This window comes from Falco peregrinus, chromosome 9, assembly GCF_023634155.1.
Source record: "Falco peregrinus isolate bFalPer1 chromosome 9, bFalPer1.pri, whole genome shotgun sequence".
In the NCBI taxonomy this organism is placed as follows: domain Eukaryota; kingdom Metazoa; phylum Chordata; class Aves; order Falconiformes; family Falconidae; genus Falco; species Falco peregrinus.
Genome location: NC_073729.1, coordinates 15,637,746 through 15,665,330, shown reverse-complemented (window position 1 = coordinate 15,665,330; position 27,585 = coordinate 15,637,746). Strand labels below are relative to the sequence as shown.

General features: G+C 37.7%; 1 protein-coding gene across 2 annotated transcripts in view; it reads left to right on the top strand.

The window, feature by feature from the left end:
- Nucleotides 1–27,585, top strand: part of LUZP2 (leucine zipper protein 2) — a 310,057-nt gene that overhangs the window by 244,632 nt on the left and 37,840 nt on the right. For both annotated transcript variants that reach the window (XM_055814775.1, XM_027790897.2), the window contains exons 8-10: nt 2,980–3,042; nt 21,232–21,306; nt 25,375–25,539. In XM_055814775.1, the coding sequence (XP_055670750.1) occupies nt 2,980–3,042; nt 21,232–21,306; nt 25,375–25,539 (303 nt within the window). The remainder of the gene's footprint in view (nt 1–2,979; nt 3,043–21,231; nt 21,307–25,374; nt 25,540–27,585) is intronic.

The following is a 27,585-nucleotide window of genomic DNA, read 5'->3' as shown; positions in this document are numbered from 1 at the left end:
TCCATGCCTAGACTAAGAGGAATAGCTAAATGCCTGTTTTGAAATTAACTTATAGAGACAAGAAAGATTTATTGGTATAGATTCCTAGAATGTTTTAGTACTTCAAGGAGAAACCAGTCACTTTATGAAACAAGAGGGAAAGAAATCTCCCCTCTACTGAAGAGCTAACAGTTGATAATACAAAAGCCCTGTTTTTTTGCAAATGCATAAATGTACAAGTAACTATGTTTATGTGAGCGGTTCCTTTAGCTGTTTAAGTTTTCATGAAAGAGGATATTACTGTATATGAATCTGATTTACTCTTTTACGTTACTTCAGTCATGTTTTTTGCATACATCATTTCTGTGAAAGTTGTTGCAACTTGCCAGAGTGAAATAGAAGCATACTACTTTTCTTCTTGACTAAAATTTTCATAATCATGGTTGAAGGTGTTTTCTTCATTAAAGACTGTAGCTTTTCAAAACTTAGGATGAGGTCAAAATAGCGATTTCTGTTTATATTAGCTATTTAGCCTAACTGAAGATCTGCAACCACAGTTTATGAGAAATCCTCAATGACAGGAAATAATAGGGTTCTGTGGGGTATTTTTTTTTTCTAGCTTGTCAAAATCTGTTATCTTCCTATACCATCACTGTTGCTTTCAAACATGCCACAGTATATGAATGCAAATACATTTCCTTCCCGTTCCTGCTTAAAAAAATCCAGTGTAAGCAACATAGCTTTCTGTTAGCCACTCTTTTTCAAATTTGTTTTTCCTAGCTGTGTAACATTTTTAATGTTTGGAAATTAGCTTAAAGATCTTTTCCCTCATTATGTCTTCTTTAATATTTGCAACGTAAATTTCTTTAAATCTAAGGGCAAAGCCTAAGATTAAATTGAATTTATTGTAGTGTGACAAGCCTGGCTGTCAGAGAATTTCAGAAAACCGAACCTAAGGTAACTAACACTCAAGGCAGCAGACTGTGAGTGTATTTTAAACCTTAAGGATCTCTGACTCTATGAATCATCCTGAGAAATCTGTGGCTTCTAAGTGGGTTAGTGCCATTAGAACAAGCAAAGATGCTACAGGATCATCCCTTTTTGCTTGTTCTACCAGTTAGGTAGTGTCAGTCAGAGAAACGCAGCGTGTTTTCTGTTCTTTAATTAAGTACTATACTCACTAAGCATAACTAATGTTTGAAATTGGTATCCTTTCAATTATTAAATCAAATACACTTCATAGATAGAATTGCCTACCAGGAAGCTCCTGCTTTCTCAGGCTGCACACAAGTTTCGTGAGCCCTGTGATTCCTTGTCCAGTTGCAGAAATGGGAGCATGCTTGTCATCCTGCACAGCTTACATGGCTGGGTTTTCTCCAAGAATTCAGAGCCCTGGCAAGAGGAAGGCAGGGTGCTGCAAACCTTGGGCTTCCCAGGACACAGAAAGGGGCATGTGCCAGGGGAATATTCCCCTGTGCTGTGGTTTTGAGATCACTGTCATCCTATGTCTAACAACGGTCTTACTCATCTGACTGCACTGAAAGGTGTCAGTTTTATAAGTCCTCTCCCTAGAAGCACAGAAAAACCACAAAACAACCAAATTTTATCATAAAGTATTACAGGTCATATACGTGCTTTTGGGTCACTTAGATGTTGAAAACCTTTGGCTCTAGATCTCTTATTTTCATCATAGGTTTGTGATTTAGTGTGTGAGTGTCTCAGTTCTAACTCTTAGATTCCTTTATAGCCATTTTGGATACCTTGTATGTCAGAGAGACTGTGTTTTCTTAAGCAGGACTCCCAGAACAATTAAAGGTGGTCAAGATTTTCTCATTGTTCTTTAGTCACTGTGAAATATATTCCATGGCTCTATGAATTGCATTGTCCAGATCAGAGGACAGTGCTATTGGCACTTTCTGCTGTGTAGATGAAATCAAAGCAGATATAGCTGCAGAAGAAAGAATTGAACTGATCTTGGCTATTTGTTTCAGATTTTATAGAATTCACTAACTGATTTGGTCTGACTTCTTAAATATTTAAGGCAGCTTCTTAAATTTTATCTTGTGATTCATTCATCATTCCCACAAGTCTGCCACTGAATTTGACTGCACCAATTGGAAACATCAAATCTTTCTAGAAGCTGCAACTTATGAAAGCTATACTGCCATCTGTAATATGTTACATTTATGGATAAGCTGCTACAGTAAATGTGGGATAGACTTCTAATCCATTCCAAAGAGTTCTAAACATTTGGCATTAACTAATACAAGAAAACTTATTGACTAACAGTTGAAACTGTGGATTTTATTAAAAAGAAATTATTATTTTGACAGGATTCTTTGATAAAGGGTGAAATAATGCTCGTAGGATAGTCGGTGCAGTATGAAAGAAAAACCAACTATCTCAGAACATTTTTATTATATTTTGTTTAAATAAATAAAAGAATGTATAGACTATTATTTAAAATTATTTTAAGGACAGATCTAACAATATTTAAAATATCATCCTAAGGTGATACAAATCAGTGTAACTATGCCTGTTTTAGAGGACATGGTCACAAACTGAGAACCTGGTTCATGTGGATACCACCTGCGAGTCCCTGGTCATTGCAAAGAAGAACTTGCGCGATGCTGTGGAATCTTTTTCCCTTTAAGAAAAAAAAAAAAAAGGTTGTTTACTTTAAAGGTGATGCCTTCAGTTATGTTTCATGGAAAGTATTAGTAACATCTCGTGTCTAAAATATGCAGGCCAAACGGCTATGCGCAATAGTGCTAACTCAGGTGTGCTCTAGGTGCGTGCCAGGTTACAATTTCCTTGATGCTTTTTCCTGGTGTAGACATGATGCCCTGGAAAAGCAATTTACATTGCTTTTGGTTATTTTTCTGAGTTTAAAACTGACCTAGTTTTTATTGTTATCTGAACTTGCTATGGGTTTTTTTCTGATCTTGACAGTAAATATTTAAAATAAGAACACCCTGATTTTATTATCTTCGCTTTCAGTCAAAAAAGATCCAAGCCCAGCTGAAAGAGCTTCGCTATGGGAAAAAGGACCTGATTTTTAAGGTAAATTATATTTCACTACAGTTAGCTAAAGTATTATGGTTAATATAGCATTGAAGTAATCTAAGAGTATGATAGCTGCCTTGATTACTGTACTTCTAAGGAATCATTTCCTTCTCACCATACCAAAAGGAGCTTAAAGCACCAAGGACAGGCATTACACCATAATGCAATTTCAAAAATATCATCCATTTTCGTTTATCTCTCTCTGTCTCTCTCTCTTTTTTTCTCCGCAAACCACTATATCAGGGACACTGCTTTTTATTAAATTGCTTTCTGAGGCATGGAAGAGAAGATTCAAAGCCTAAAAAGTTGTCTGGTGTCTTTGTTTTTAAATAGACAAAAGCAGTGGCAAGTATTTTGCTTATGAATGTCTGTATTTACATGTTTACATAAAACAACGTTCTAGTTTGCTGCTGGTGAGCAAAAACTATTGCCCTATTCCATAGATTCCGTAACATGTTTTTCATCGTTCTAACTGAACAGTAGAATATTTTACAGATGATTCTTGGTTATTCTTCGGTTAGCAGTTCTCCATGGCAATATCAATTATTAACACTTATAGCAATACTCTCTTTGTGATAAGGTTGAGTAATGGAACGTTCCTTAGGTCCCTGGATCCAAATTCCTGCTATAGGCAGAGACATTTACCAAACTGAAATGTCTAAAAAAAATATGAAATGTCTGTGGTTTATACAATCCAAATGAATAGCCTGTCTAGCTAGCATGTTTGAACAAAACAAAAAAAAAGGGCAGTGGGAGGACAAAAGATAAAAACATTTTGCTGAAGGGCATCAAGTCCTTGTTAACATGGGAGATGTTAATGTTAATCCCTGTTAAAGAAGGAGAGAGATTCAGGGTACCTGACTGGAGGCTGCTAATTGAGTTGTGTGGGTTTTTTTCCTGGCATAAAGGATGAAGATAAGTAGTCATCTTCAAAGTGACTAGAGCTAGAATTACACAGAAAGTAATTTATATTTATCTCAATATGAGGTCCAAATTGCCTTCTGGAAGTATTTAAGTCTCTCTACTGTCTCTATTGTCTCTCTATTGTATATGTAGTACTGTAAAAAGGAAATAACACAGGGCATTTAAAATATAGTACTGTAAAAAGGAAATAACACAGGGCATTTAAAATACACAGTGTGATTTGTGTGGGTTTGGGTTTTCCTTTTTTTTTTTTTTTTTTTTTTTTGTACTTCCATTCCCCCCATACACAGGCCGATTCCAAATTTTTTCAGGAACATTTATTACTGACCATCATAAGGCCCAAAACAGGGGACTACATTTAGAGATAAAAACTAGGCATGGTATACATTTAGGCAGTTAAATTTTAATACCAGCTAGTGTCAACAGAACCAATGTTTTTTTTTTTTTTTAAAAATTCCATTTAGATATAATTCAGAGAAAATGGTTATATCTTCTAATTTCCCCTTGGTGTGAAAGCATGTTTTCCTTGGCTGAAGCAAAAGGGTTGTTCAAGTACTACGATCTACTTGTTTTGATTATGCTAATATGCAGTGATCCCTGAAACGGACCTGAATTATGCTGGGATGTGTAGCAATGCCTAGCAAGGGAACGCTTCCCGAGTGCTGCCCACCCAAAAACAGCTTACAGAAGGGAAGGCAGGCATGAGCATGAAGAAGTGGATAAATGGGGGAGGCAGTCTGGCCAGTCACCGGCACACACAAAATGAAATCCACCTTCACCCCATCCTTTCGTAACCTGTGACAGTGCAGCAGTTGCGGTGCGATGTGAAAATCAGTGTCTGGGTGGAGGGGAGGCAGGGACCTGTGTTACAAGGGGGAAAATGTGTCCTGTGCAAATGTGAACAAAAGTGAGTCTCACCTGCCCAGGCACGGCTGTCTGCACTGCGGGCTCCACTGCCGAGCCTGGCAGAGCTGTTCTGTACTGCTGGGGGGGGTCTGGCAAACATCTCCTAAAGATCACGTCTACATTTGACAGCACGATTTATACCTTAAACTCTTCAATCTACTTTGAACAGACATAGTTCTGGATTTTGAAGGAATACTGGGGCTACCAGCTTGCATGTAGGTGCCAGGTTACATAGGGTGAATTCTGCTCTGAATGCACTTACTAGCAAAAGAGGGAAAAGTTAACTGCCTTTTAGGGAGTAATTAAAAAAGCTTTGACAACTTTAGATGGATGGTGTCAATGAATTGTGAAATGCATTCTGAAGTCCTGTGCACTGAGAACTGACTGTGCAAATACCTGAAATATTTCTTGACCCTGTGCAATTCTGTATGAAACTGCCTGCCTGATTTGTCAATTTGATATATCCTTTTAGTGCAGCCAGAAATATTTTTGTCGGGTTTATTTGTGGATCTTTTTCCTGACTAAGGAAATGTGATTTATGATGAAAAGGGAACAGCAAGCTTATGCTGTTCTCCCAAATGATTGTTTGAGATGCGGGAAAGGGTAGATCCAGTGTGCTGTTTGGTGTGTGTTTCAGGTCTAAAGGCAGTCACAGCGAGCAGAGCAGGAGCCATGCGGTACAGGGTGCAAAGCTTTTTTAATGTCTGTCTGATCAGAGAGGGTCTGCTAGGTCTGGGCAAGAACAGGTGGCATTTCATTTCTAGCTCCTTGGATACTAGAAACTGAACAGATTTCATGTTACCATTGCTGTTGAGGCTGTTCTGTGAAGCTCCAATTCTTTCTGATAAAAGATTAAAGCAGTGGATGGATAGTCCTGTGCCAGCACAGACACGAGTGGTATGTGTGGCAGGCTCCTGGCTCCCAGTTGCTGTCATGTTACTGGACTTGTACCAGTTCGCCTGCGCTCCCACCCCATTAAAACTCACATTTTCTATGTGTCTTATGAGGGCTTCAGGGAATTCTGTTCCCTGCATAGCTCTAAACGTTGGAAGCTTCTCCTAGCAGTGCACCGGAAGGACAGACCTTCAGGCTGCTAGATTTCGAAAGGGCATGAGGGCATGCTTCAGTTTGTGTGTCTTAAACTTCCTTTCTGTAGTGGAATTAGTTGCGCATATATATGTGAAGTAAGTATGGAGGGATTGTTTGCTTTTTATTTTGTATAGTCAACATCAAGAAACTAGTTCTTAAATTCTGGTAACTTACTGTGAATGACTGTACTGACTACACTTCTGGGGATTCAATGAGGGGGAGACAGCTTTCTCCTTTAGTAGTCCAGTGAACTGTTAAATTTATATCTACTTTTACCATTGTGTAACAGTAACATAACAAGTGGTAGTAAATATAAAATGAGTTCATCATATATGGCATGTATTTACTCTTAGATTTTCAAAGTGTTTTGTAATCTAGCTGATTAATTATGTGGCATGTGTGTATGTATATTTATATTTTTCTCTCTCTCCATGATACAATGCCATATGACAGATACACAGTGAAAGTCACAGAAAATGTGACTCACTCAAGGTCATAGAAATAGTCAGTATATCTACTGAGATAAGAATTTGAGCTCCTGTCTCTATGTCAGAGTTCAGTCCCTTAAACCATGCAGCGTGGTATCCTTATAGTTGACAAAAGCTGAAATTTGCTTTCTTATATAATGAGAAAAATAAAGGATGATTAATACAAATTTTCAGTCGTGCTTCTTAATTTTATAGCTGCATTTGTAAGTAGGTACTTACTAATTCTGAATGATTCCACTCTTATTTGCAATAATTTAATTATGGTCCTAAAACCCTGATTCAGTGGAGTACTCCTAAGTTTAAATGCTTTGCTAAATGGAGGTCTGCATTTGTTTCAGGCATTCATAACCACTTGTTTTGAAATTATTCGTCCTTCATTAACTGTTTTCCCATAATTTGGCTAAACTGCCCTAGAAGAAGTCATCTTTTACTAAATTAAAAAAGAATTACAAATAATTTGTGATTTTGTTCATGATGTGCAAACATATGTCTGTGTCTGACAGGAAAAAGAGATGAAGAAAAACAAATCTAGCAATAACTTCCACTATCAGTTTACACAAGTATCCTGTATTTTTTGAAGCTGCTGTTCTTTTAAATGTGCAAGGTGAGAATGGTTCACTGTTATGGCTTGAGTATATCTTTGCATACTACTTTTGTGATGAATTTCTAAGGGTTTTGCTTCAGAGTTCTAGAAGTATGAATCTCATCTACTGCTTCATCTGTTTTCCCTTTTGTCATTTAAATTCTGAGACAAAATATATTGATAGACAGTCCTAAAAAAAAAAAATGTTAACATGTGAGCAGCAGCTAAATGCACCTAGCCTACTTAATCTTTGTTCCATAGTAGAATATAAATTTAGATAAGCAAGTAAATAGCATCTGCCTCACAACAAATTAGGTAATTGCTAATAAGTGTTTCTTCCTTACATGGTCTTATCATGAGACGGTTTATAGTTACGCACCTTCCTCTGAGGAGCAAAGCACGTTTGCTCCAGTGGGATGCATGAACGTGGCCGGTTCCTGAAGCGTAGCTATCAGGGTGGGTATTTACACTGACTAACAACCTGCCTGTGGTCCTGGGGGTCCTTAGACCTCTCCACAATTTTAGAGCCACCAGGTGATAGCATCAGACGAGTGGAGGTCTGGGAAGACCAGCGCAGGGCTGGGAGATGAGTGGCATGGGGAAGCAGTGGGCACAGAGGTGCTCAAATAGAGAAAGAAGGGGGCAGGCAGGGAGCTGGTGAGGGTGACTGGGAGGGAAGAACAGGGGAGGGAAGAGGGAAGGAGAGACGGAAGGGGACAGCCTTGCTCCCAAAGCTTGACAACCTCTGCTGCTCCTCACAGCGGTCCAGCTTGTTTTCCGTGGGGGTACTCTCCAACTCAGACATTTCTATGAAGTGCAGTATTGCAGATGAAGAGCAAGATTGTCATTTACCTTCAGTTCTCTTCTATGCTCCTAAATAGCGTTTCAGGTACTGAGTGCTTAATACCTCTGAACAACTAAGCAGTACCATACCAACAGCTCATATTTAGGCTTGTCTTATAACTGCTTACACAGACTTATATAGAAGGCAGGTTAAAGATAATGTTGGGTTTGTTTGGGTTTTTTTTGTTGTTGTTGGTTTTTTTTTTTCTTTCAAGGACTTGTTTCAAGAAAGTATTTCTGGCTGGGAAACACCTGAATTGACTTTATACATAAGGGGCAAAACCTATGTTTTAAAGACTTATTTAACTAAACTGACATTTATAGTCCAAACCATTTCCCAAGTTCTTTGAAACACATAGTGCTACACCAATCAATTCATTATTTGGATGTGTGAAAATCATTTTAAACCTTGCATTTCCTATGGTAAATAAAGTTAAGGAAAAGCAAAACAATGTGAAACTGCTTTCACATCATACTGACTGGATGTGGTAAATATTTATACTATTCTTTCCTCCAAAGTAAAATAGATGCCACTGTATATGTTTTCCTCATTAGCAGTAGCTAATTACATGCCACAGTAAACCCGTTTCCTGGAACTGCAAGGTATTTATTTCTGTAACACAGACTATGAGATTCTGCATTCCCGATGGAGAAAGAGGTGAAATGATTAAATAAAAACACACAAACAAAAATACACCCAGAAAACCACCAAAGACCCGAGTTAGCAGAGAACTTGTGTTAAATATTAAAGTTGTTGTCTGGGTTTGAAATAATTGGTTACATAATTGTAAAGTTGTGATAACCTTTTACAGAAGTGCTTCGTCTGCTTGCATATGTAGGAAGATGGAAAAGTTTCAGGTTTTCCAATAGTTGTATTTGTATACAGTTGGCAGTCAGGCTTGACCCATATCCAGCCACTTCATTAATGTACGTTCACCCACAGTTTGCACCTGCTTGTATTATAATTGTTGTCCACTGCAGAATTTAGCTGACCTTGCGCGTTTGAAAATTTAGTCCATTTAACACATTTTGAAGGATTCTTCATTATGTTCTAAGTACCTTAAAACTCCTTCCCTTGCAGAAAGCTTTCCAATAAAGCAGCATTGGCTTCCTTCACCTTTATTTATACATTGATTTATTTAGCACAGAACGAATGCTCTTATCTTTGCTGTTGCTTTTGCATCACCCTGTAATGCTAAATGTAACTTCTCAGTGTTAAAAGGAGACGATAAGAGCAAACAAGACGGTTTCCTATGGGCCAGTCATATCAACTTACCTGAGAGAATACTGCAAGTCATCTCACCTTCCGACAGGATCTCGAGTCTGTAGTGTGGTTATTCATCCATTGTGCTACCCCAGCATCTGGATCTTCTGCAACTTCCCCTGGGAAATTTAACAGTGCTGCTTAGGAAAAACAACGCAAACCCCCTATTATAAAATATCAGTTATAAACATAGATGTAATGCAAAATCTTAAGAGACTTTTTTTTTTTTTCCCCCAGAGATCTTAAACCAGTCACTTTATTAGGGATAAGAAGTTCTGTAAACTACAGGCTGATTTCAGCACGTTGCATAGCAACTGAATAGTCTGGAAGAGGAAACTTGCAGATTAGTACGGATTTAACGTATAGCACTTTTAAGCATATTGTTTTGAAAGAATAACTATCAAAGACTTTAGATAAGGAAATGTTCTCTGAAAAGTTTCCTTTGACTTTATCGGAAATGACAAATGAGTAGAAATTAGCCAACTGGACCTCTTTAGCTATATTTTTATTACTTTTATGATGTTTTCTGTTTGATAAATTTGATCTTACTGGTTTATTGTGACTTGTATATTATTATTTGATGATTTTATTAGGAAAAAACCCAACTGTTTTTCTCTGGCTTGAGTTTATTTTTTTCTAAAAGCCTTTGCTTTTTTCACAAAGGATGAAGATGAAATGAGAAGTGCCCACCATACAAGCAGACTCTGACAGGTGATGAAATGAAAAGTCTGAAAATATTCTTATGGACTTTTCCTTTTAAATATCTAAATAAGAAAGGTTACTTTGCATTTACTGAGATCAAAAGTTCTTATATGTGTGTGGCAATCCCATCAGCACTGAATCAGTTCTGACAAAAGCGATCTTCTTAGGAAGCTGTGGATATTCCATGTTCTCTGAATCCAAAGAAGGTTCAATTATATGTGTGCTATTCTTTCACAGTCCTTATCAAATTGTTGTGGGGTTTTTTGTTTTCTTTTTTGGGTTTAGTTTTTATGTTGTTTTTTTTTATTTGTTTGTTGTTGTTTTTTTTTTTTAAAAAAAAAAACCACAGCAGTTCAAACTATGTATTTCTGATGCTTTGGTCTCTTCTAATCTATTAGGTCTAGTAATAGAAAAAAAAATTATCTGTCTTTAATCTTCCTTACTGAAATTGAAGCCTATTAGAAGCCTATGCTACCTCCCATAGAGTGGGAGAGTAGTTTTTTGTTTTTAAAACCCTTCCTTTAAAGTAGTATTTTGAGATTATTATCCTGTGTCTCTCGGTGTTCTTTTTTACATTAACATATGTAGAATATTTTCCGGTCTTGCTCCTCAGTACATGTTTGCACACCAGTAATGCTTCATATTAGTAATATTTGAACTTTTTTTCTTTCTTTTCTGTGTCCATTTGCCATGCTCTAAAATGGACACTGAAGTCCAGCTGGACATTTCAGTCATGCCGAGCAGAGCAAAAGGTTTTTTACAGGATATACCCACAGTGTTCTCTGCTTTTTCTACAAAAAACACGACATATTCAGTGGTGATATCACCTTGAGTCATTCATCCCTTCTGTTCTATATTCTATATTTGTTTTATTGATTATTCCTATCTGTATTTAGCATCTTATACTTGTCTTTGGTGAATGTCATCCTATTTTTTTCCAGTTTGTCAGGATAAATTTAGATGTATCCCATCTTCTATGACACACGGTGTTCTGGTTTTATGTCTCCAGAATATTTAAGAAGTAGATGTTTAGTTCACTGTTGAGTTCATGAATTATATATATACCAAATAAAACTCTGTCCCCTGGAGAGGTAGTCTGATTTCTTTTTTCAGTACTTGTCCAAAAATGTACGTTGTACTAATGGATCTATAATTCATGACCTCTTCAATTTCACTCTTTCTGAAGATGGGTATCACATATTCTCCAGTCTTCAGGTTCTTCATCCACACTTCTGAGTCTGTGAGGAACTTAGATCTTAGAGCTTAAAGAATAAGTTATCATGCACAACCATGGCTAACAGAAAACAATCAAATTAAAACTCTTATCAGTCTGTAATTGGACAGAATTGTATTAGAGAGAAGAATGATCTTTTGCCTAAATCAATTTGTCAGAAAGAAGTACTGTGTACCATGACGTTTACATTTCGCTGAAAAAAATGTGGAGATGCGGGTAGAAATAAATCACATATCAACCCACCCAAACCCACGACCATTTAATATCTTCATAAGTGATGTGGATGATGAGATCAAGTGTATCCTGATGAAGTTTGCCAATGACACCAAACTGAGTGGGGAAGTGGACACTTCAAAAGGGAGAGCCACCCCGTGGGAAGGTGTGGATAGGTGGGAAGAGTGAGCTAACAAGAAGCTTATGAAGTTCAGAAAAGACAAATATAAGATCTTGCACCCAGGAAAACATAATGCTGGAGTGCAGCACAGGCTGGGACCTACCAGGCTGGGGAGCAGCTCTGTGGAAAGGGACCTGGGGGTCCTGGCGTTCAGCAAGCTCAATATGAGTTGTGTGCTGCTGTGGCAATGAAAGCCAAGAGGACACTGGGTTTCATGGCAAGGGCTTCACCTGCTGTACAAAAAAGATGTGGACAGGCTGGAGAGGGTCCAGAGAAGGGCCACAAAGATGATCAAAGTTTGGGAAGCCTGCCATCTGAGGAAAGGCTGAGAGAACTCGGTTTGTTCAGCCTTGAAAAAAGAAAGCTTAGGGGAGACCTTATCACCATGTTCTGCTATTTAAAAAGTGGCTACAAAGAGGCTGAAGACTCCTTTACAAGGAGTCACATGGACAAGATGAAGGGTAATAGGTACAAGTCCCTCCTGGGGAGATTTCAGCTGGTCACAAGAGGACAGTATTTCACAATGAGAACAACCAGCCAGTGGAACGATCTACCCAGGGAAGTGGCAGACTCCCCAACATTGGACACTTTAGATTCAGCTGGACAGGTGCTGGGCCATCTTGTCTCGACTGTGCTTTTGCCAAGAAACGTTGGACCAGATGATCCTTGAGTCCCTACCAACTCAATATTCTATGATTTTATGAAAAGCATTATGGAATTTGCCCCAGACCTTGAGATGACCTCAGTTGTATTATTTTGAATAATTATTTCTATCAAAGGTCTCTTGAAGGAGACAGCATCATGGCTGCAAGTATTGCAAAATGCTTTTCTTCATCTATTAGATCTGGAGCTATCATCTTTGTGCTAATATTCCTAAACATTTGTGAGTAGCAGATTCAGTGATTTGATAGTTATACATGCAGATCAGGTTGTCTGCAAGACCAGAACTTATGGAGTCGTTCTCACTTCATGCACGGATTCCATTTGTGTACATTCGTTTGTGCAAAGCCAGATAGGAAGATTGATGCAATTTTTATTTTTTTTTCACAGTGTTTTCAATACAAAATCAGTAAAGTTATATGTTTAATAGCTTAATCTCTAATTACTACTCTTTCTCGGAAGTTGCAGCATCTGGTGACGCATGACAGCCAGGAGCACACTGTTGGGGAGAGCTGATTTTTCATGTTGCAATGGGATAATATACAGCTATTATTTTGAAGTTGCTTGAAAATAGGTGTGTTTTCTTCAAGGGGTATCTTTGTCTGTTGAAAGTCGTCAGGCTGGCAGGAAGAAAATTGTAAGTATATTCCTCAATGCAGTTGCATTGCTGGCTGAGGGAATGGAAGTATAATGTAGATTTTATTGATGTTTGAAGTTGTTATATGAAAAGCATGCTATTTATCTGTGGATCTCAAGAATGTAATAATTTTACAGAACTCAGTTTTTGCTGTTTTGAGAATAATAGGATTCAATATGAATTTTGTGCCACATTGTTTGTGGTTTTTTTTCTTTTCTTTTCTTTTCTTTTTTTCCTGATGAATCTGGCAGGTTGCACCCTGAGGTGGATGACTGAGGGTGTTGGCTGTGCAGGATTTTATGGGTTAATATGTCATGAGTAAGAACTGATGTTTCCTTTGATTGTGGGATCTTTCTTGAGGTATTTCTGCTTTGTAGTATAATGAGTGTTGGACTTAGTCTTCACGGTTTAGGATCCCTATAGGGATCTTGCTACACGTTTCAGTTCAGTCTTAGAAAATAGTAGATTTTTTTTAATTCCACATGAGAATCTTAGGATGCTTGTTTTTATAATGCATTTCTGGATTATTCACTTTGGCATTATCCCCCTCTCCACCCCAGTCAAGATAATAAGTTTGTACACTTTTATATCTGTAGTTGGATGTTGCCCACTGGGTGTATGATTTTGGTTTTCAGCTTATCAATTATTTGTGACTAGATCTGGCTACTTATTGGATGTAGAAAAATGCTTTAAGATGGTATTATTGAGTTGTTTTTCTCAGTAGTAGCTGAGACCCCCAGGACAGACAGGAAATTGAAATTTGCCTTGTTGATTTTTTCCAAAATATATATGAGCTGTTGCATAAATAACTGTAGTTGATGTTTGGGTGGTAAAAGATGGTACGAGTACTTTCCAGATAGCTATCTTGTTGAGATAATATAGAATAGGGACCATTTCCTCATCTTCTGCTGTATGGTCTTTATCTCTTTATGCTGAGTACTTCTTGTTTTCCTGAAGCACAAGTTTTTATTTTTTTTAATTTGATTTCTTTTGTAGTAGGTAACTTTTGGGGTTTTTTTCCCCTGAGTGGTGGTATAATATATTTTTACAACCTTGACAAAAAGGGTTCTAGAAAATCTTATCTAGGTTATGTGTGTTTTGCTTAGGAAGCAGATGTCGCTGTTTACCACGGCATCTTTTTGCTGGTGCATATTTTCATTTCAAATACCGTATTCTAGCATTTTATATGTTGTTGCTATGTTATAATTATTTGTAATGTGTTAATGTTAGCACATTATGTTAGCAACACAAGAGATGCCTGAAGATCTAGACGGAATTGGCTGCTGAAAAATACTTGCAGGCTATTTGCAGACATGGGAATTTTTTTAATATAGACAGATTAGTGATGGACAAGAAGGTAGAGGAATGTCATCATATCTGTTTTCCAGTAAGGCCACTGGATTATGTATTAACATAATTCATTGATATTCTTATTGAAATAAATGTACAATTCTATTTTCTTCATATGTTTGTGCACTTTTGGAAATCACAGGTTTGCAAAATGTGAATATATTTTCAATACTTAGTAATTCCAGTTCTTTAGTTTATTGCCAGTATATTTTTTGCCACACAGTTTTGAGCATGAAAAATTTTGTAACTTTTTTAATGAAAAGAAAAATACAATTTCAAAAGTTTCCATGTGGCCCTGCGGATGTGGCTTTGAGATTAGAGACTTGCATTAGATGATAATGCAGTTTTAAATAGCTACTCTGAGGTGCTGTCTGAGATAAGGCTAGTCAATAACCAGCATGAGACAAGTTTACTTAAACCTAGCAGCAGCAGCTGCACGCTTACCTGGCAGCATACAGCTATTCAATCGACTTACAGACCTGGTCTGGCTCCTGCTGAAATGAGGAGATGTTTACTATCGATATCCAATTGAAATCAGTTGCAACTTTGGCATCTTCACAATGGTTTAATTATAATAATGGTTTTGAGCATGCCCAGTGGGGTTGGAAAATTTAAAAACTTTGTCATGTGAAGCATTGAAAAATTCCCAATTGCCCAACGATCAGAGAAAGCTGAGGGAAAGACATACAAAAAGCTGAAAGATGAGTCAAAGCCTTACCTTGTATAAATATGTAGCAGGAAAAAGTGGGGATGTTTTGTATGAAAGTATGGACCTAGATCCACAAGTGCTACATGTCAAAACAGGGCAAGGTGTTGTATGAGTAATGCTGATGCCAGAAGTACACTTGAAGAGCAACTGTTTTGGCACAAACATTTTTCTTCAGCATTTAAGCTTCTGCAGGGGGAGGTGTGTTGTAGAAATTGCCAAGAAAAATGTCTTTTTCTGAAAGATTAGAATTGAAGACATCTTGTGCTGAGGATAGCAGGACAAGACATCCTGTCAGCCTCCTGCACTAAGGGAGGGAATGGTCAGGCGCAAACGTGACAAACTCTGAAAATGAAGAGCAGGCAGCAGCTGCAGTGCCCATGTGCATTGGCTTTTCTTGGAACTGGAGAGGCTGGAGGAACAGCCCAGGTGGTGCCCTGGGCAGCAGGTCCTTGGTGGCACTTGGCACATGCTGAAATCCAGCCACCCTCCTGGCCCTGGAGCTCCTTGATGAACCATGTTCTGGAGTGATTGTTTGGGAGATCACCCAGCTCCAGGCAATCTTAACCATTTATTTAAGGCCTATGCAGGAAAAAATAGACTTCATAATATCCAATCTATTTAACACTGACATGTATGTCCCAAATTGGGTGCGCTTCCTAGCAGAGGCAATTTTGAATACCATGGCCTTTGTTCCAAGTCAGATAGAAATAACAGTGATTTGAGAGGATAGTTCTGCATCACTTAGTCTCCCCTTTGCCTGATCCTGTTTTCTGGGATACTGCTGTCAGCACATTCAGAGCCATCTAGGCAACATGAAGTTCTCAAAATATATGCAATACATTTAATCTGCATTTTGGGAGGGTTTTGAAATTTCTGTATTGCTTGTTGTTGGCTGATTTTGGGGCAATAACAAATATGCTGGTGTTAATGAATACTGCATGTGTTGGATGTTCTAGATTTTACTTTATTCATCAGCTGAATATGAGGTAACATTTTCAAAATAGAAAGTTTAAAGAAGTTATCTCTTGACAAACACTTTTAAGTTAAGTGATATTGCCAGAAATACTAGTTTTGTTTTCTTTGTTTTGTATCCTCCTGGCTGAATTATACTCTTCACTGGAATGGTCAAGTTTTAGAAGGAGGCCCCAACACGAAAAAAATGAAGCTTTGAGCAACATGCGAACTAATCCTCTCTCAAGAAAAGAGGAGGCAAATGTTTCCAGCATACTACTGATAGAGGTGTGGAGCATTCTGGTATGCGTAACGTGAACTGGAAAATGCTCTCCCCCTCAGTGTGTGTTCCCTTACTGCTAAAACAAACAATACAGGGGTTTAGAGAAGACTGACTTAGAAAAGGCCGGTTGTTGTAATCATGTGGATGGGTTATCCATTGGAAATAACAACTTGTGCTAAAACCTAAGGTACTCTGGCCTGATCTGAACAAAGGAAAATTCTCTCCAGGAGGTGCAAAGGCACACCAGGCACAGCGGTGAATGATGTGGCTTTTCTCTTTGGGCACATCCTGTTTCTGCAGAGAAACAGCTATTTTCCTTTAGTTAGAGCTTGACGACTACACTAAAATCCTAGCAAACTGCTGATTTGCTTTCATTGTAATGAGTTTTATGTGAAGGAAAAGCATGAGGGCTGGGGAAGGAATAGTGAAATTTCAGGTAAGAAAAAAGCTCAAAGGTCTTTTTTCCTTTTTTAATGTACATCCAGATCAGTGACAAATGAGAGAGAGAATTATTGTGGTAGTAATAAGCATTAAGAAAATGTACAAGCTGTAAGACTTTGCAGAAATTATGTTTTTAACTGACTTTTCTTCTTGTTTTAAGTGTTCGAAATATAATTCGGTTGTTGCTGAATGTCTGGTTTTTGCTGCATATCTGAGTAAATGGAATAGCTGCCAAAAAGTGTTATTCTCGGTTACATTTAACACCTTGTGCTATAGTAAACAGCACAATTTAGAAGCTCGAGTCTCTGTTTTCCTGAGATACAAATAATGCTTACAGAATAAGCACAGTAGAATTGTGTTTACCAGATAATTTATTCAAGTTTCTGCTTAAGCAGTTTCCAATTTAAAAATTTGTCCTAGTTAGAAAATATAATCAATTATAAAATAAACAGTTGTACAGTAAACATTTTGTCTTTTTTCCTTAACTATTTATTTAAGACCTATGCAGGGAAAAATGGACTTCAGAATATCCAATCTATTTAACATGTGATTAAACACCACTTAGTCAATCATGTTTTCTAATTAAGCAGAATGTGTGATAATTTTGTCCTCGATGAATAGCAGTCCTTGCTATGAAGTAGAATACGTCCTTAAACGTTTTGTAATAACCAAGTTAAATTCTAAGTCATCATGCCTTCAAGTGAAGAAAACCCGGTCATGACTACATTTATCTCTACACACGTGAGTCATCCTTCTCATGTAAAGCCAAAACAGTTTCTGGGGGAAAAAAAGAAAAACACCGAAAACACCTTTGAAATTTTGTATAATGAAAAGAAAAGGAATGGAATATTTTTTTTCCAAAGTATTTTAAGCAATGACAAATTTTTAAAAAGTAAAACCCCAAAAAACCCTAATCCAAACACAAAAAAATCACTACCAACAGCAAAAGCCCTCCCTATAAGCTTTATATTCCACATCAACATGCTCTGTGAAGTTTCTGGGAAATAAATGCTAAAAAGCCTTTTAACAAACATTTTTTGGCTGTGCTAACAAGCATGCAGCGTTTATACTAGCTGTGCAGTTGCATCACCCACCAGACCTGAACCATAACCCTTAATTATGCTGGGGGTGAAATTCATATCCCACTATTAACGTTGAATAGATCATGGATCAAATAAGACTGAGGTGTAAAGGTGGGCAGCACTCTCTCTGTCCTCCCTCTGACCCTTGCAGCATGCTCACCATTTGATCGTACTAAGGGGTCCCGTTTCTGGCACTTCTCAGAAGGAAATAAGATTTTTTTGGTTGGTTTTTTTTTTTTCCCCAATGAGTCCTTGTGCTATTTGGTTTGTTGAATTGTACAGAGAAATAGTGTCGCAGCCTGGTCTGGCTGACCTGTGCCTTCAGGAAAAGCCTAGTAACTCACCTCATGGGTGAAAAGCTTTGGGGTTTGCCTGACTCCTGAGAAGTGAGTAAAATTGGAGGAGTCATCATCTGCAGAAAAGCCTATGGACTAGCCATGTTTCAGACCAGAAGAAAGTTCAAATCTACCTTTTCAGGGTAAAATACCAACAAGAACACTAAAAGGAGCTGTACTTGGAGCTTATTTGTAAAGTACCACATCGCTATCAATGATACATAATCCAATTATTAAATGTTTTTGCATGGGTATGTTTGTCCCAGGAAAGAACAGTGAAAGGTTGCATAAAACTATGCGACAAACAGAAGCAGTACTTTGAAGTAAGTGGTTCATTAAAAATGCAGTTTTAATGCCAGAATTTTTTTCTCACTTGATGTCAGTGGGGTTGATATGACTGGTCTATTGGCTCAGTAACCTGTGAAATAAAATAAATGTATGTGAAGGTTACAGAAAAAGTTAGTTCGTTGAAATATGACAATATTACAAAAAAAAACCCAGAATAGGGCTTGGCAAATGACGCAGTCAGAAAGACTTTATTAATACTATGAGCCTGTCCTTTGGAAGAATACTTTTTCACCATAAACTGAAAAGGTTTTCCTTGATGTCAGCACTGTTATTTCAATATATTATTTTTTTTATATATAATGACAGGCAACAATTGAAGAAATTCAACACTTTTCCTTCAACTTGATTTTTGATATGGCTGCAGTTTCTTTGAGTACAATATATTCTCTAGCACCAGACATTCCCCTGCCAGGAGTCACCTGTAGCCACCCTGACCCGCTTTCTGTCAGCTCCCAGATCTCCAGATGCCTATGTAATCCATGTGCTGGAGAAACCCAGACACCCTGCAATTCATGACTTTAGCTCTGGTATTCCACCGATGTAAACTGTAACGCAGATGGTGTCGAAGGGAGAAGTTACCTAGCTGTCTGGCCCACACCAGGCAGCAATCCATCATCGTCCGTGGGGTTCTAATCCTTTAGCCATGCACCCATCAGAGAGGCCATCCTGGCCTCTCATTTATCATGTTAACATTATTTTGTATCATGTCCTTTTTAATGGCAATCCAAATTATTTAATTCTATATACTGTTTTTCTGATCTCAAGTCTCGTTAATTGAAAATGTATGAATTTGTATAACTGTATTGTAAAAAGAGTTTCATAAGTAGCAATAATTAATATGTTAACAATGTGAGAAATTACTTGGTCTAGCTCTAGCATCTAATGAGAACTGTCTCTGCATGACATAGAGCCAAGCTTAACGTTCAGTCTTTCAAAATTGACCGGGACCACCTTTATTGTGAGTGATATTATGTCCTGTATTTAGCAACAAATGCAAATGTTACTGGACTTTAGAAAAATTCTGATGTGTTAGTAAGGGTGTTTTTTTTCTCTAATAAGCCAGTGATAAGTCCAGGTGAATTTTGCAAAATCTAGGGAAATGGAAGGATTCTTTCTGTATTGGACGCTCTGTTGCCAGGCTAAAATACCAAACCAGTGGTCTGATGTGTGCTGTGTGTGTGCGCTAGTGACTGGTATCGGCTTTAAGAAATATGATGCAGTTCAAATTTGGGATTGCATTCACCAGAGACTTCCTGGCATCTGAGCGAGTGGTTGACTTGTGCTTTAAAGCAAGATTTCCTAATCATACATGGGTTTGACTAACGACACTGCGGCTGCTCTGATAAATCCACAGGTAAATGCCTAATCCTGTTTTAAAATGTGACTAAGTGGTTCTTTATATGAGCAGGGAACTGAAAATGCCAGGCTTTTGTCATTATATCAGCCAGTACAGCCTATGCCTAATATTAATAAACGTCACTCGAGGTATCTGCTGAGGACTTGCCTAGGCTAAAACACATCAGCTATGGCGTGTGCTGGAAGCAAGGCCATTGCCCCAGTGCAGAGACCAAGCTAAACACATTTTGTAAGGTTTATGCTAAACAGCATTTATGTTGTGTAGTTATACGTTAAGCTACGCTACAGTCAGCAGCGTGCATGTGATCTTGAAAAGTTTGGCAAGAAATCGTATCTGGCTGGGGGTGAACTTCAGAAACCTGGTGAGCATGGGGTGATGTTGGGGGAAAAGGTGTTTGCAAATATTTCATCGAAGTTAAAACGTGTTGCTTTTTAACTGAGAAATGAGAACTTTATCCAGTTATTCTGTATGCACCAAATGTGCGTTACCTAATCGGGATCTCAGAGAGAAAAGATAACAGGTTAGTCTGGTGCCTTTCTCCGTGGTTCCCTTCATAAAGAGGAAGAACAACTAGAGTGCTTTTTTTTTTTTTTTTTGCTTTTTTTTTTTCAAATACACCAATAAAAAAACCCTGTACCTTATTCCTTTCGGTTGCATACTAATGTGCTGTTAATGACAGGGCTGAGAACTGCAGCAATCTGGGAGCTCCTGCTTCCCTAAAACGGAAAGTTCCTGCAGAGAATGTGTTTCCGTCAAGTGAGCAGCCTGTTTGAGTGTATCTAGCTCCTATGGAAGGGGAGAGAAAATCATTGTCCTTATTTACGGAGCATTTGAAAGCACCTTTTGAACCCCTGCAGTCAATACATTGTATACACATCATAAAAAGCCAGATCTCCTCCTGAAGGACTCTGCAGGAAAAGAATGTTGTGTCATATAAAAAGCCAGCAGTCCTTCCGCACAGGGTGCAGGCTGCTTGCCTGACCCTGACTTCAACCACAAATCTCTCAAAAATGCTTTCTCACTGTATAGCTTTGTAGCTTCCTTTCATATCTCCAGGGAAGAGATGGAGAACCAAATCTTGAGTTAACCCCTTGTACACCAGCAGATATTAGCATTTCATAAGTCATCTACAGGCATAAACATTTGGGTGTTTTCTGATTTCTCTGTTTATGTCAAGTTATGTTAATGGTAGTATCGCAATGCCTAAAACTAAAAAAGTATGTTTCAAATTAGAAACAGAAGTCAGAAAACCAAACAAAATAATAAAAACTGTTTGACTGCTTTGAATTTTCCAGAAGGGTATTATGGCATAATTCTAAATACTTTATAGTATGGAATTACTTTTGTTACCAACATTGAAATTAGAGTAAACTTCCATTCACATAAATGGAACAGATTTGAGCCCCATTCCCACATAAAAATACACTTTTTCTCAGGGGGGAAAAAAAAAATCCCTTGAGGCTGGGTCTTATTGCAAGCAATTCTGACCTAATTCATATATATTACTTGTAAAATTTATATCCTTTCCTCTCTCACAGGCAATGTATGAAAAATTATGGGGGGAAAATGCATTGTAGCATCAGCTTTTTCTTCTTTATTCCCACAGGCACAACAGCTAACAGATCTGGAGCAAAAACTAGCAGTTGCAAAAGATGAACTGGAAAAAGCAGCCCTTGACAAAGTAAGACGTGTAACATAATGTAAGCATGTTTATCTCTATCAGCTGTGAGTGTTTCAGTGTAATTTGACAAAAACAAATGAAAGTCTTGCAATGATTTAGACGCATACTTAATTGAATGTACCTGGGAGTAATGTTACTGAAATCACTGGAACTAATTATGATGCATCAAGTTAAGTACAACTGCAAAATTATTTAAGAGGAGGGCAATCAAATTAGAAACATCTCAAAATCCCATAGAAAGCCAAATGCTATAATTTTTTACAAACAGAAGCACACTAACAAGAATGTCCCTGCAACCGATACGATTTTTATCTGAGATTTAGTCATAGTTCTAAGGAAGATGCAGTATAGAAATGGGTCAGTCTCTTGTTAGGGTGGGACTGATGTGACAGAGCTAACTTCTGTGGTCAGAGGTGCTCACTCATGTCAGGGGGGCTATGGGGAATCCCAGGAAAGGGACACAACAGGGCATGTTCCCTCCCGTTGGCTGTGCAACAGGGAAACTTCCTTCAAGGCATCTGGGAAGAAAATATCATGCAATAGGGAAGCAATTTATCAGAAAGGATAAAAAACTTCAACACGTTATCAAAGCCTACTTTCTTGGTTTGATTTTCTAGTATTTTCAGGTTCTGTTAGACATTTGGAAAAAACCCACAACAAAGTATGCTTCATGCAATAAAAGCATTTTTCTTTAATCTTCAATATTGCAATCACTGAAGTCATCCTCTTGAGTGAGGATTTGCAACCAGCATTGCAAAATGTCATCCATGGAAGCAGTGCTCACAGTAACATTATTCAAACCTGTGTGTGCATCTGGTCATACATCATGCGTTTCTTGTTAGTACACTGAACTGAACTGCTCCAGATATTAATTTAAAAATTAAGCATGTTCCTTCTTTGCTTGTATAACACTCAGAGACGTGGTCTCTCACTAGTGCCAATACGCTGTCTGTGGCAATGGCAAGAGAGCATTGTTTGCCATAAATAGCTTCTAAATGCAGTTATTTGTTATAATGCAGACAGTTGTGAAGGAGAAAGCAAAGAACATTTGACAACAGGAACTTTTAATGAGAATGCTATTAAGGAACCCTGTCTGCAAATTAAAAGGGGATCTGCAGGACACCCAACTGACTTCTCTAGCCCTGTTTCTTTCCTATCATATACTATAGAATTTGAATTTAGAGCTCAGTTATGGTTCTATAGGCTTACCAGAAGCCCAGTGTCGTCATCTGGCAAGTCATCATTGAGACAGTCAATGGATGGCATCATTGCTTACATGCTGTGAAAGTGCGGTGGGAATGGTAAGCAGGAGTAGAAAAAGCAGTGCAAGTGAAGGAAAAAGACAAAGTTCACACTAGTCAGAATTGTGAGGCAGCTTTATGAGACTAAGAATGCCTGTGTTTGACTAGTTCTAACTACAGAGTAATAAGACCATTCAAGCTGTAGGTACCTTTTCCTGCTGGCTAAGAGCTTTTCTGTATGAGCTATGAACTGAAAAGAGTTAGAGACATCCAATGGTCCATCCATGTCTTCAGTGAAGATTTGGCCTTGACTGTTTTGACAATGTTTGCACACGTAGTTTCAGATAAAGGAATGGAAGCAATGTGAAGCCATGTGCGTTTTTGGAACATGAGCTGTATTTGAAATGAGTAATCGAATGATCGAATCTCAAACTGTGCTTATAAATAGGCATTAATTCATATTTTTCTTTTGAAAGGGTATCAGACTTTTCTATTAAATATCAGTTTGTGCTGACAGTGGACTTAACGTCTCTCATAAGTTTATTTGCACTATAGCACTTTTCTAGTTCCCACGATGGAACCTTGGAAGATTGTCAAATTTTGCATTGCCACAACACAAATTATTCTATATTGAATGCAACCACATGGTGAGGGTATTAACAAATCTGGGAAATGGGAGGACATGCATCATATGTTGGCAGTGTTTTGACCAGCAAGCAGCCTATTTTGACCACGATCACATCTATGCAAGCTGATTGAGAGCTTTATCAAATGACAACCCTAGTTCCAATAGTGTTCCTTTATGTTGTGCTCTTGTGCTGCTGATTTATACGTCTCCTACCAGCAAAGTCAACATTGAATTTTGCTACCCACAGGATGAAAGCACAATAACATATTCAGCTTTTACCTTTGGAATGGCAAAATGGCTGGCCATAGCCAAGGCAGAACAAGCGCTGCCTGGCAGGGGTGAGAGAAGAAAGGATGAGAAATTATGCAGAGGGGTTTCTGGACAGGAGGAGTGTGGTTTCACATGAGTGCGATGTGCAGGAAGCACTAGGGTCTTATAGCGTTATAATGGCTCAGTCCGTATCTTCAAGCAAAATTAGACAGTCTGCTACCTCTGCCAGTTTAGTGTCTGAGTCTATTTTGACTATGTCAAATGATGATTAATGTTCTTTGTGCAGTCACTTGTTGAAAAGGTAGGAGGAACACATAGTACATGAAAAGACGTATGCTAAGATCTTCTGTTGTCCGTTAGAAATTAAAAGATCTCAGAGTCAGATGGATAAAGTAATCCTTTCCCTTTTACGCTGCCGTTGGGTCAGAGACGTATCAGTCTGGCTCAAGGTTCATACATTTTAATAAGTAATTCATACAAAGTGCTGTCCCCTTTGATGATAATCTAGCACTCCTCCTCACTGCACACATCTTAAGGGAAAAACATTCAATTTTGTCTGTTTGCAAACAAACAAAACTGTATTACATCACCTATTTATTTGATTTCCCTTATTGCACTATACATTAATATTTTTTTTTTATGGTTGTCTGATCCTGCCATTGAAATGTATCCTACTAACTCTTTTAGGCTTTTTATTTTTAAAGAAATTCTCAGATTTTCCCAGTTATGAGATACATTACCTGGTTCCAGTTCAGGGAAAGTTTATCTGACGTTAAACATGGAATATTTGTCAGGTTCTAAAAAATACTTGTTTAGTTAATAAACTAAAGTGGTGCATGCCGAATGCCATTGCTTAGGGTCTGTATAACTGTGAAGTGTTTTTATATTGTATATGTAATATTTCACATACGTAGTATATAGTGTGTAATGTTACTTCTACATATATTTTCCATCAACTTGTGCTATGGTATTCCTTTATTTATCTATCTTCAAAAAAATCTTTGAAGGTTGAAATATGCTGATGTAGCCCGTATTTATAGGTGCATTCTTTATATTAAGAGTAAGAGCAAGATTATTTTTTAAAGGCCTAATGCTGCCTAATTCACCCTGAAATTAGTTTAAGGAAGCTACCTCAATATCTAACATTTCGACTTTAAGTCTCTTGCTGTGATGGAGCAAAGGCTTAAAATGAGATTTCCTCAGTGCCATAGTTATCTCTCTGTTCTTATCATCTGAGCTTATTTCAATGACAGACTGCTATTTTCTTTAATACATCTATCTGTATTTTTGCAAGTGAAATAGCAGTTTTCTAACATGACTTGCAAGCACTCCACCACTTAGAAGTTTTAGTTTGGCTTGATGGACAGTAATGGATCTGGATAATCATATTCTTAGATGAAAAAACCTATGGGTTGTTTACTATACACTGTGGCGGCATAATACGCTCATGAAGGAAGTAATCTTTGTTGGATTAGATTCAATCTTCTTAACTTGTGGAAAAATACCAATCATTCTGAACATTATAAACAGAATTCCATGCAAAGTCTGCATCTTTTGCAACACTTGTGAACATTTACTTCTCTATAACTATTACATGCAAAAGTCTGAGACAGTGCATGATATTTGGTAGCTTGTATTTTTGTTTCTTTTCAGATAAGACCATAATCAATAATCATTTGCCGTAATCAGTGTGGTTAAAACTGCATGGAGGAAAGGGAAGAGTGCCATGACGTTTTAGGCATTTTGGTGTGTAATGCACAGTAACCTGACTGTATTAAAAAATCTGCTTAAAACAGCCTTAATTTCTTTTGTTAGTACGAAAAAGCATCAGCTGCTCAAAGATGTTTGGTTTAATGCAGAGAGAGAAAGCAAGCAATTCTGTTCATAATAACACATCTTAGAGAACTGATGATTTCTTATTTTCCCCAGGAGTCACAGTTGAAAGCTCTGAAGGAGACCGTGCAGCTTTGCCTGTCTTCTGTTCTGCACAATCAGCCTCCTGCTATGAATCTAATCCCTTCAAAGCCAGCTGAGAAGCTGACATCCCCAGTTACAAAGGGCTCAAAAGTTCCATTCCAAGTGACAAGCACCAAGGTATGGTTTCTCTCGGGGTGTTTTTTTAAAACATCTTTGAAGGTTTGTCCTGTAAGAGCATCAAACTGGAACTAAGGAGGATTTTAAATTCATTGAAAGATTAGGATGAATTTTGAGGATATTTTAAGACTGTTTCTGATGTCAATAAACTTTTGCTAAAGGTGGGGAGCAGCTATTTTTTGTGCTGAGGAACAGAATTCCATCGCTTGCTAAATGGACCATGTCTGCATAACAAATCTACAAGGAAGTTGGATTTGCATCTAAAATAAGTGAGGATGCTAATTCGTAGGATCATTTTACCTGTCAGGCACTGATAGTGCATTTGTGGTAATATAGCACTAAACGGTAAGACAGTTTTTACTCATCATGGGTTTTTTAGTGAAAAAGACTGATATAAAAACATAAAACAATCTGGGACACCCAGATGAAGTTTGCCAAAAGGGGCCTATGGAATTGATAATAGGCCATAGGGAATATTCCAATCATGCAGGATGGGCAGGGTAGTTTAAGAAAAAGCATGAAAAAAAAAATTGATGAATGTGTTTTGACTCAGTAGATTGAAAGATTTTGATACAATCAAGTTCTATAGCAATTAACAACTGTCCTCATAATTTTCATCTGCAGGGTTGTATTTTGTTCATGTATTCAACTGATTCAATAGATCTAGAAGAAAAACTGTGATTTCAATTAAAAAGGAAGTTTTACAGGAGAAAGACTGAAGGACACTTTAATGTCCTCCTTAAATTGTAAAACTCTTTCCTGAAATATAAGTGGGAATTGCTAACTCATATTTAACTTGTAATTTTTTATACGGCAGCTGTTGATATTCACTATTAGTACAGAGGCCGAAGCCAAAAATTAGTAATCTTTCTGTATGTAATAAAAATTGAAATACAATTTCAAAAAGCAGACTATAATTATAAAACTGGATCTCGTGTTGTTACTTTTCTAAAAGTAATGTTCGCCAGTTCTTTAATCACTGTTTTATAGGAAGAAACAATCATTCCCCAAGATTAGCACTTCTGGAAACAAAAGCACTGTAATAATTAATAGCAGGACACGAGGGTATTAGTGCTCATTTAGATTAAGATCACTGGTTCTACGTTCTGCAGGACAGCGGGCTCCTCTTGTGTAGGTCATGCAGACTGAGCTTCACTCTGAGATCCTACATTTTTCCTAACTCATGTGGCTTTAGAAATGTCTGTCTTGTTCTTACTGTTCTCTTGAGGTCGGAAGTGTTTGTGCCCCTGCCATGGAAGCGTGGGTGCTGAAGGATAGGGCCTCACAAGCTGGGATCGCTATAGGGTCCGAGCCTTCCAGCATTTGAGGTCTCCGTGGCTGTGCAGGTATTGCTGCAGCGCAAGGAAGGACGTGAGAATACAGCGTAGAGAGTAGAATTAGATTTTGATATTTGACTGAAACACGGAATACCCTTCCTTCTGTTTTTCATGATGGTACGGATTTGTGTTTAATGTTCCCGTTTGTAAAATGTATCCGCATTTCCATGCTTCATCCTTTGGAGAACCAGCATTTAGTCTTCTGTACCCAAAAGTGCTTGAATAAGTTATACCGCCTCTTTCATAGACATTTGCTCGCATTTCTCTGCACTTGGCATATGCCATGAACATGTCTGAAAAAATAATGGTCTGCAATCCTCTTCTTCCACACATTGACACCTCATTATTATAAATCTGTGCATTATCTGTGATTATAGAAGCACTGAAACCTGCTACTGTGAAATAGGTTGTCAAAGAGTCATAGCCAGTCCAGAATTATAACCTCTGCGCTTGAGCTGTATAATAGAAGACTTTTTTTTATGATGATATCCACGCTTATGTATCTTTTCCTTTGCGTTTTCTTCCTCTTACAAACCAGCTGACTCTAACTACAGATGTATACCTTTCTTTTTCTAAATTTATGTTTGCGTACACATTTTGATATAGCAGGCTAGTATTTTTAGAAGAATATAAATGGGTGTGATTACTTAAATATGTTTTCATGTGTAAAAATTGGAACTTCAGATGAGCAGCACTTATACATCTTGTC